At 39.1% G+C, this 10,781-nt stretch overlaps 1 protein-coding gene across 1 annotated transcript; it reads left to right on the top strand.

Annotated features, from left to right (window-relative positions):
• Positions 1-603: 603 nt before the first annotated feature.
• LOC141317166 (E3 SUMO-protein ligase ZBED1-like) lies at positions 604-2,931 on the top strand. The gene is made up of 4 exons (XM_073832969.1): positions 604-1,204; positions 1,373-1,880; positions 2,105-2,291; positions 2,458-2,931. Exons 1-4 carry the CDS (start codon positions 604-606, stop codon positions 2,929-2,931), a joined length of 1,770 nt encoding a protein of 589 aa, XP_073689070.1.
• Positions 2,932-10,781: the final 7,850 nt, after the last annotated feature.

Here is a 10,781-nt window from a genome sequence, read left to right as displayed (position 1 = left end):
TCGGTTGGTCCCGAATTATTTTTATATTTTCCTGTTAAATTTTTATTTTGAGCGAATTTGACTTGTGAGATCCCAACGGAGAACAAAAACCGGAACACAGAGGAAATAGACGTGATCTGCGAGTTCCTGCAAACACACAGTAGGCTACTGGGTAAATCAGGTAAGAAAATAAGTATTTATTATTACCTTACAAAATAGTACAAGAGTTTACAAATTGGTAGTTAAATACTTGAGTGTGTGCTGCTTTATTACAGACGGAAAAAGTTAAAGGCTAATCGCAATTAGCACACTAGATATTAGCTCATCTTGTCGTATATATATATATATATATATATATATTAGAGGTGGGCCGTTATCGGCGTTAACGTGCTGCGTTAACGCGAGACTCTTATCGGGCGATAAAAAAAATATCGCCGTTAATCTATTCTCAAAGTTGGGTTGGGAGCTGGGTCTATACTATGCAAGGTATGATGACTTTCACCTTGATAGTTTAGCGCGGATGTCTACCTAGCCGAATTGCACTGTAGGGGGCAAGAACGAGTCTTCAAACCTGTGTGTATGCCTACTGTGAAAAAATCACCACATCAAACGAGACGTGATAAAATGGATGCAGCTATGAAGCCTGGTTTGCTTCAGGGAAAATTTATTTTTAAGAAGCTTTCCAATGGAGACCTAGACAAGACTAAGGTTGTTTGCACCTTGTGCAATGCGGAATTAGTTTACTGTAGGAGTTCTTCCAGTCTCAAGTACCACTTAAACGCAAAGCATCCCTTAGCTAATGCGGGAGATGCCGGGCCAAGCACTACTGTAGTGCAGGGGAAGAGTCATCGTCAAACTACTATGTTTGAGTGCAACCGAGGCAAGCCCGTCAGCACAGCTCTATCAGCCAAGCTAACTAATCTCCTCGCTCAGTGGATTGCCACCAACTGCCGTCCCATCAGCGTGGTTGAAGATGATGGGCTCGAGCTTGTTCTCCAGGCGGCCACAGGTGACCCATCTTACAAACTACCTGCGAGGCGAACTATCATGAGGAGAATACATGACCAGCACGCCGCAGAGAAAGTCGCAAAAGACGAGAAGATTGTAGAGGCGAAGTGTGTAGCACTGACTGGGGATCATTGGACATCTGTCAACAACGATAACTACCTCGGCGTTACTGTACACCTCATCGATGCCAGCTGGGAACTTCACTCCTTCGCTTTAGGTAGGCTACGTTATGTAATTTTAAATGACATTAATTTAATTTAATTACTTAGCCTTTTAATTACAACGACGCCACGAATTACCACCACATTATGTTTGCTTCTTGATGATTGCTAGTTGTTTACTACTAGTAGTGAACTTATTCTGATCTACTTTGTCTGTCCGTTAGGTGTGATGAAAACAGAGGAGCGTCACTTTGCAGAAGCGTGTGCCAGGCAGTTTCTCGACGTCGCTAATCAGTGGGGGATAGCTGACAAAATCAGCACTATTGGAACAGACAGCGCTCCTAATATGGTGGCAGCAGGGAGGATATTGCCATTCGAGCATTTGCCCTGTGTTGCGCATGTTGTACAGAGAGCTATTGTAATGTCACTTCGGGAAGGTGGTTTTGATGGTGCACTGGCCAAGTGCCGTAAAGTGGTCGGACATTTCAAACACAGCCCTGCCAACTCAGACGAGCTGAATGTCCAGCAAGCCTCTCTTGGACAAGTTCAGGAGCCACTCGTGCAAGATGTTCCAACACGGTGGAATTCCACCCTTGAGATGATCAAGCGTGTGAGGCGCAACAGAGACGCACTGCAAACAACGCTATCTCAGCAGAAGCACAATCTGGCCCTCCCAACAAATGCTGAATATGAGAAGTTGGCAAAGCTAGAGAAACTGCTGGAGCCATGCAGGTATGGTCTACAATGATAGCGTGTTCATTAATTGGCATACAAGTTATTTTAAATGTCACTTTGTATTTAAGAAACACATGCTCTTAAATGTAAGGTGATTAAGAACTTAAAAATGTGTAATCTGAGTTAAATTAATCAGTGATGAATTATTTATTGCTCTGTTTCTGTCTGTCTGTCTGTCTCTCTCTCTGTGTGTGTGTGTGTATGTGTGTCTGTCTGTGAAGGTACATCACTGAGCTCCTTGGTGGGGATAAGTATGTATCCTGCTCTGTGGTTCTACCTGCCCTGTGCCACCTCCAGCACGCAATGAAGATCTCAGATGATGATCCTGCCTATATTGTGCGATTCAAGGCTGCCTTCACCAAGGACCTCAATCAGCGGAGGGAGAATATAAACCTGGAATGGCTTAAGGTATGTCAGCCTGACCAGAGGATAACTGCATTGTTTGACCATTATAGACTGTTAAGCCAGTAGATCGGTCAGTGAATAGATGAATGAGTCAGGAAGAAATATGGAGGTTGGATTTGGAAAGTAAAATTTTCATCTATCAATAATAATTATTTTTTATTCATCAAAGGTGGCGACTGCTCTAGATCCACGATTTAAGGACCTCAAGTGCTTGCCCAGAGCAGAGAGGGAGCCAGTGTGGGCAAAGCTAAGTGAGTTGGTGAAGGGAGAAGAACCTGGTCTGCAGCCACTCGATGAGGAGAACCCTGAGCCACCCAAGAAGAAAACACCCCTGCTACTGATAGGATCAGACTCAGAATCAGATGAGGAGACACCAGAAGACAATACTGTGGAGAGGTACAAGGTAGAGCCCAGTGCCAGTCTAGATCAGTGTCCACTGAAGTGGTGGTCGGAGCACACTTCTGTCTATGGTAAGATGGCCCACATTGCCCGTAAATACTTGGGGACTCCTGCCAGAACTGTCCCATGCGAGAGACTTTTTTCTTTAGCAGGCCATATTGTACAGAAGAGGAGATCTAGTTTGTCACCAGAAAATGTGAACAAGCTGGTCTGCCTGAGTGACTGGTGGAAGAAGGAGAAATAGAGCTTGGACTGTTTGACAAAGCTACTGACTGTAAACAGTTCATCATGACCTCTTATGTAGGCCTACAGTTCAAAATTCATGTTTAACTGAATAAACAGTTAGTAAACACAAGTACATCTTATTGAACAATTTATTTTCATCACCAATTATCACAGTAGGACAGCTTTCTCAAGCAGTTTGTGATGCATTTTGAAAACAGGAGATGAGCCCCTGGTCTAATGCGCCACCTGGCTTGAGAAACCTGTTCTCAAAGACTTACTTTTAGTCATTACTTGGGTAGCAAACACATTCTGAATGCCTTCGGCAGAATTCAAATGAGCCATTTTAATCTACACTCTAAAAAGTGCTGGGTTAAAAAATAACCCAACCATAACCCAGCTGCTGGGTAACTATGGGACAGAACACGCGTTGGGTTGTTTTGACCCAAGTGCTGGGTTAAATAATTTGACCCAAAATGCTGGGTTGTTTATTTGACCCAACCAGTGGGTCAGATTAACTGTGTTGCTGGGTTAAAAACTACCTAAATATTGGGTTATTTGTTGTCTAATTGCCTTGATACCTTTATATTTACCAATAATAATATATAAATCACAAAAGAATGTAAAATTATTATTGTTTTTCTGTAATACAGTTACACAACACAAAAAAATGCATCTGTAAATGTCAATTTAATGAGTTTTCATATTTCTTTTTAATACAGTTTTCAAATAGGTGCAGCTGTCACACATTTTGTCCAACCCTTACAGACACAAATAATGGTTTTAGTAGATCAGTTTCTTTTAAACACAAAACTGTAAACAAGGCACAATATATTCCTATTCTTTATGTCAACATTGCAGCAGCAGAACACTCAACAATGAATTATTACCACATTAGAATCATTCCAAACATTGTGCCATTAAAACTTAGCCAAACAAAGAGTCCACCAGACAATTCTTACAATTTAAAACATGTTACAAGTGGCCAAGAAAAAAAACTTTTGCCCTCAAAAACTTCACACATGAAGACTTATGTCCATCAATATGATATACTGCAAGCTGGAGAAATTCCCAGGCAACAAGTCCGCTTCAATGGCATGGCCTGGAACAATGGCGAAGGTCTAGAAATGTTGTTGTCTCATCCCAAGGCCCAAATCCACCATGTTGGTCCCCACCTGTTAATTATACGGCATTTAGTCTTGCAACATAACTAACATTTTAAGTTAAGTGTATTTTATGAACATAAACATAGAGGCATGAAATAAATGCTCACTTTGCTTCTCAACTTTTCACACAGTTGTGGTCAAAATTATTAGAACACTAGTATTTTCACCAGCTAAATAAGGTTTTAAGTCAGTGATTTCTATCTTTTGCTGTAGTGTGTCAGTAGGAAATATCGGTTTACATTTCCATTCATTTTGCCATTAATTGTGATAATCCAGTGACATTTTTGTTTGCACAACAGCCAGTGCTCCACACAGGATCTGTTCTCATCATCATCCAGAAGAACTGTGACAGCGTCTCCAAGATGCTCCAAGAGACCAACCTGCAAAGCTACAGTACTGTTAAGAGTTTTAAGCACTTGTCTAAAAATGTCATAAAATGATGCTGTCAAAAATAATGTCATAAATAAATGTTCTTTATCAGTTAACCTTGATTAACTAAATTAAATCAACATTTGGTTTGACCATCCTTTTGCGTTTAAAGCAGCTTTTGCCCTACACTAGGTGCACTTGCACATAGTTTTTCAGGTAGCTTTGCAGGTAGGTCTCTTGAAGCATCTTGGAGACGTTGTCACAGTTCTTCTGGATTTAGTCTGTCTCAGTTTGTTCTGTTTCTTCATGTCATTCCAGACAGACTGGATGATGATGAGATCAGATCTCTGTCTGAAGGATTGGCTGTTGTGCAAACAAAAACCTCACTGGATTATCACAATTAAAGGCAAAATGAATGTTTGGAAATGTAAACTGATATTTCTTACTGACACACTACAGCAAAAGATAACAAACACTGACTTAAAATATTTTTTTAGCTGGTGAAAATACTACTGTTATAATAATTTTGGCCACCACTGTGTTTATATATATATATATACACACCCTTATTAGAGCAGAAAACGTAAAACAAAACTTACAGGTTGTACGTCAATGAATGGCCTCCAGGATTCCGTGGCTGTGGGTCTGAAGACCTTTTATCCAGAGTGGGCAGAACTTTGAAAGCACTTTCCCCTTTAGCATCTAAACCATAGGAATAATATGCAAACTGTGAAACATATTTTATAATCAAAATAACAAACTGAAACACTTTCATATGAAGATTCTTCATTCCTTTAAATAATGCAAATTAATTCCCACCCTCATTCAACTACTGCAGGTTAAGTTTAGGTATGGGGGTCAGATTCAGGGATGTAGAATATGCTCAAGCAGAATAAGGCATCAGTATGTGCTTCATAAGTACTAATTAACAGCCAATATACAAGCTAATAAGCAACTAGTTAAGTGTTACTGTACCATTGTATTTACCAGTTGATGTGTGTCAAATACAGTTGCATATGTTTTTTATAGATTGACATATTATAAGAAAAAGCTTACCTTAAGTCATGTCACCTTATCCCTTGCTGAGCACTGGCAAGAATTAGGTCTGCAACTGTAGCCCAGTCTTCAAAAAGTCTGCCTCTGGATATAGCTTCCTAAAGTCTTGTGAAATCTGATAAAATCAGAAAAACAAATGTGGTTCAATAAGTTTAAGGTTTATACTGGTCTCCTAGTTTGTAATGCAACACAGGCATTCACTAAAATAGAGGAAGAGGGGCCGTTCACATGCCGCGCCTAAAAACGCGTGAAAACGCAAGACGCGTCGCTTTCTCATTCTTTCCAAAACGCAGCTTGCTCTCACATGGCGTCTGCCGTTGCTAAGCAACCATGTCCCGCGCCTGGAAAAACGAGCTTCCATTACGAGCGTATATTGGCATCTACATCTGAAATAACGAACTTCAGTGCGCAAAAAACACGACATGTGAACGGCCACATACACCACGAGAGATTAAGTCTAACTTTACATACTGTAGCTAAGACAACATTACATTTAAGTAATAAACAATAGTACATACCAGTCATATTGTGGTTTAACATTATTAAAGTAAGGGACATAGCGTTTTAGCTAATGCAGATAAGTTACCTCAAGGAAAAAAGCGCGAAAATGCTCAACATAAAACATATGGATCTATCGTTGGATTCGGCACTTCGCAGACATTTACTTGAAAAAATATGCCCTTAAAAGATAAATTTTTGTATGAAATTATCTAATTTTGACAAAACATTACAAAGCCATACAGTATGCAGACAGTAAAGGAACTTACCCCCGTATTTCTGACCTACTCTTTCCATAAGGCGTTAAAATAAAGGCCATATGTATACTGTAAGTTATACAAATAACACACACACACACACACACACACACACACACACACACACACACACACACACACACACACACACACACACACACACATTTATATAACAATAAAGCGATTGTTGAGGCAAAAAAGTACATCGCTAGGGCTAGGCTGCTTAAGTTACAACATTCGTCATTCACGGAATAAAATGCTAACCCCGCACAGCGACATATCAAATATTGCATTAAATAGTGAAATCAGTGTGCTCTAAAACACAACTTATTAAAAATAAAGGTAAATAATGATATAATCATATTAATTTACCTTATAATCCTGCTTGCTGCGAGGTGCGTGACCGCCTGAGGAGGAGACGAGTGAAGAATCCAGAATGTTCGATGAAGTGAAAAAAATAAACAAACCGGTTGGGTCAAAATAACCCAACCCAGGTGTTCATAGTGAAAGAATCCCTTATAGTCCATTTGACCCAACATGATCAACCCAACTGTGTGTTTACAGTGCCTCAAACAACCCAGAATTTTGACCCAGCACAATTAACCCAGCAATGTGTTTACAAAAATAACCCAGCACTTTTTAGAGTGTAGATTAATCTAGATTAATTTCAAGATTTAATCTAGATTAATCTAGATTAAAAAAATTAATCTATGCCCACCACTAATATATATATATATATCTGGTGTTGTTGTTGTGTAGCTAGTATTTGTTACTGTCTGTCTTTTAGAGATTCACATTTTTCGATATAAATGCCATGCATTACTGCAGGTGTGTTTACATTTTTAGTCCTACAATAACAGTCTTTCTTTTCGGAATATCATATAATGGCAAATGTATTTAGAATTTAAGTGAATTAAGATTGTTTAAAGGAATGGTATAAAACAAAAACAAAAATTCAGTAAATCATTTATTCTTTTCCCTTGTAGAGTCATTAAGGATCCAGCTTATTGGCATTTTGGTAAGGAATTGTTCATCTGCTACTTCTAGTTCTGGTAGAGATTTATTGATATTTTGTTACAGGTTTATTTATTTTAATCCAAATGTACTTAATATGATTTTGTTTCACTATATACACTGTATAGTTAAGATTCTGATTAAAACCATGTAATTGGGGGCTCTGAAAGACTGGGAATAATTGGTTAATATTGTACTTTTTATACCCCGACATGGTTTCTGTTGCAGGTTCCATTCTCAAACTTTTCGACCCATTTCCACTGCACAGATGTACACATCAAACTAGTTAACCACCAAAAATAAGAGGTCAAGTGGTTTTAGTCAAAAAAGGTTTCTCTTGCAAGTGCAGCGCAAAATATGCCTGCTTTTGTACAAAAACTTTGAGTCTTTAACCTGGGGTCTATGGATTTTGACAAGTTTTAACATACCCTGACATTTATGTATGTTTTTTTTTTCAGTATCTGAAAAAATACACTATAGTCAAAAGTTTTTTTTTATTTTTATTAAATAATTTCCTTCTGCTCATCAAGCCTACATTTAATTGATCCAAAATACAGCAAAAGCAGTAATGTATTATTTAAAATAACAGATTTCTGTTTGAATATATTTTCAAATGTAATTTATTCCTGTGATCAAAGCTAAATTCTCAGCATCATTACTGCAGTCATCAGTGTCACATGATCTTTTAGAAATCATTCCAATATGCTGTTCAAGAAACATTTACTATCAATATTTAAGCAGTAGAGTATTTTTTCAGGATTCTTTGAATAGTAAGTTACAAACTTTTATTTTAAATTGCAATAAAATATTGTGAAATATTGTGTATTTTTTATCAAAAAAAAAACAAAAAAAAAACTTCACTGATCCCAAATTTTTGAACAGCAGTTTATTATACTGTAAAAAATGTTTTCTCAGGTAATCTAAAATGTCATTTAGTTGTATCAAATATATAGAGGTATAAAGAAGGTTTTTGCACAGGTGTCTGAACTGTCCACCCAATAGAGAAAAGTTTTGCGCAGCAGGAAAATAAAACAGGAGGAAACATTGCTGTATATACATTTAATCTGCATTTGCAATACAAAAATACAATAAAAACTGTGTGTATAATAATTTTGTTATTTAATTTGAGAAGTAGTTTGATATGGAAAAAGGTGTGACCGAATTATGTGTAAAAAGACGAGTACAATTATGATTTGAAGTGAAGACTTTGCTTCTCTGATGTTAATCCTGTGGTAACCAGGAGTTACAGAAGCTTCAGTCTGGATCCAACCCTGACGAAGATCTGAGAAGAGATGATGCCAACCCCTCAAACAACATACAAAACTACCTAATTATGCTATAAATTTAATTGCAACATATAACCACTGCAGTTAATAGTGTTACAAATGTGATTTGTAGGTGTAGACATGAATTAAGAGGTTTTGATATGTTTTCATTACCAGATACATATATCATGGCTACTAAATCTAGAGCCCTGTGCCAAAAGAATAAAGCTGACTTTTAACATACAACAGTGTTGTAATCCATTACAATATTGTGTTACTCCCTAAAAAAGTAACTAATTACGTTACTTAGTTACTTTTTATGGAAAGTAATGCGTAACTTTACTTTTACGTTACTTTTGCATTACTTTTGAAATCTGGACAGGGCTTACTTGTTTGCTTTTAACATAAAAAAAATAAGATAATTTTAGCAAATGTAAAATGAAGGAAAAGTCAATTCGCGGTTGCTAAGGTACCCGGGGTGGTTGCTAAGGTGTTGCTATGCGGTTGCTATGGTACCCGAGTTGGTTGCTAAGGTGTTACTATGCGGTTGCTAAGGTACCGGGTGGTTGCTAAGGTGTTGCTATGCGGTTGCTAGGGTACTTTTGAAATCTGGACAGGGCTTGCTTGTTTGCTTTTAACATAAAAAGTTAGATTTTTAGCAAATGTAAAATGAATAAGCCTAAGGCTGAAGGAAACTTCAATTCGCGTTTGTTCAGTAGAACTGTAGGAAAAGTTCAACACCCTTCAGCAATGAGAAAAATGAAGCACAGATGTTAGTTCATCTAAAATAAGTGTTGCTTATTAGTGCGGTTGAATTGGATCAACAACGGTCAGCAGCAAAGATGTCGGTTGATACATTTGTGATTAAATTCGTAAAAAAAACTAAAAGTTACTGGCGTCACTTTTTTTGAAAAAGTAGCTCATATATTTTATGTAAAAAAAAAGAAAAAAGTAATGCGTTATACTTTACTACACTGTAAAAAGTTTTCACCAGTTTCAACTTAAAAACTTAAGTTTAGCAGCTGCCTTAAGATTTTAAGTTAAATCAACTTAAGCCATTTAAACTCACAAGTTATATGTTACAGTTCTGTCAGTTTATATCTTAGTCATGTCATGTATTTGGTTTCTCCCATTGTCTTCCCCCGTTAATCTGTCTGCTTTGGTTTAGTCCTTGTCATCTGTATCACCTGTGTCCCCGTAATTAGTCTGTCTTTATAAGCATGAGTTTGAGTTCTGTTCTTTGTCGGTCCTTTTGTGTGAATAGATGTGTGTGATGATCCTGACTTGTTCCTGCCTTGTTCCAGTCGAAGATTTATATTAAATATATTGTATTTTGTTATTCCTGTCGTCCGTCTCGTCAACTCCTGCACGCACCCGTGACATAAGGACCGACCAACAAAAGTGTACCTGGCGTCTTTCCCTGCGCTTATTTTTCGTTTTTGTATCAGTGTTTGTTTTATTTTTTCCTCATGGATGACCCCAACGTTGCCATCATTCTCCTGAAGCAGGGGAGACGCTCTCTCGAGGACCACACCAGAGACTTTCTGTTCCTCGTTCCATCAACTCACTACCCGGACAGCTGCTTGTGCACGTTCTTCCACCACGGACTTAATGACCACATCAAGATGCAGCTGTCCGGGGAGGGTCCTCGAGAGAGCTTTGCCGGATTCGTCGAGTGGGTGCTGGCGTCCAATGGATCTTCCTGGACTGTCGATTTCATCGAGGAGGACGTCAGCCCCGCTCACAACCCAGAGAGCAGCCAACCATCGCCCCGACATGCAGAGCGGGAACCCGAGCGCACCGCGGATGCAGGACTAGAGCCGCGAGCGACAGAGCCAGAGTCCTCTCCGGCTGATCAGGTGCGTGAGTCGGATTCTACATCTCTGACGGTGGATTGCGACGTGGAGCTAGGGAGGGAAATGGAGAGCCCTGCCCACTGCAACTCCGCTGGGGGTGAGCTGGATATCTCTGGGGACTTAATTGACTTCGTTGCTGAAGTTATGGAATATAAACTAATTGACTTTGTTTCTGAGACTGTGGATACTGACACGCCGGATTTAATAGACTTTTTCTCTGAGCCACTGACCCGCATTGACTTCCCTCCCACCCGCCCTCATCTGTCCGAATCTGCCTGGTTCCCGCTGGTTCCGCCCAGCCGCCCTGAGTCCCCGCTGGTTCCGCCCAGCCGTCCTAAGTTCCCCAAGTCAGCAGTCAGTCTCCTTGCTCACCCTCAGCCCACCATCTCTG

This window comes from Garra rufa, unplaced genomic scaffold, assembly GCF_049309525.1.
Source record: "Garra rufa unplaced genomic scaffold, GarRuf1.0 hap1_unplaced_431, whole genome shotgun sequence".
Taxonomy (NCBI): Eukaryota; Metazoa; Chordata; class Actinopteri; order Cypriniformes; family Cyprinidae; genus Garra; species Garra rufa.
Note: the sequence above shows the minus strand (reverse complement) of the source record. Positions and strands in the feature narration are given on the sequence as shown.

Coding starts and splice junctions, on each gene's coding strand:
- LOC141317166 (XM_073832969.1), top strand. CDS start 604: ATGGATGCAGCTATGAAGCCTGGTTTGCTTCAGGGAAAATTTATTTTT. Junction 1,881..2,104: donor AAACTGCTGGAGCCATGCAG/GTATGGTCTACA, acceptor CTGTCTGTGAAG/GTACATCACTGAGCTCCTTG. Junction 2,292..2,457: donor TAAACCTGGAATGGCTTAAG/GTATGTCAGCCT, acceptor TATTCATCAAAG/GTGGCGACTGCTCTAGATCC.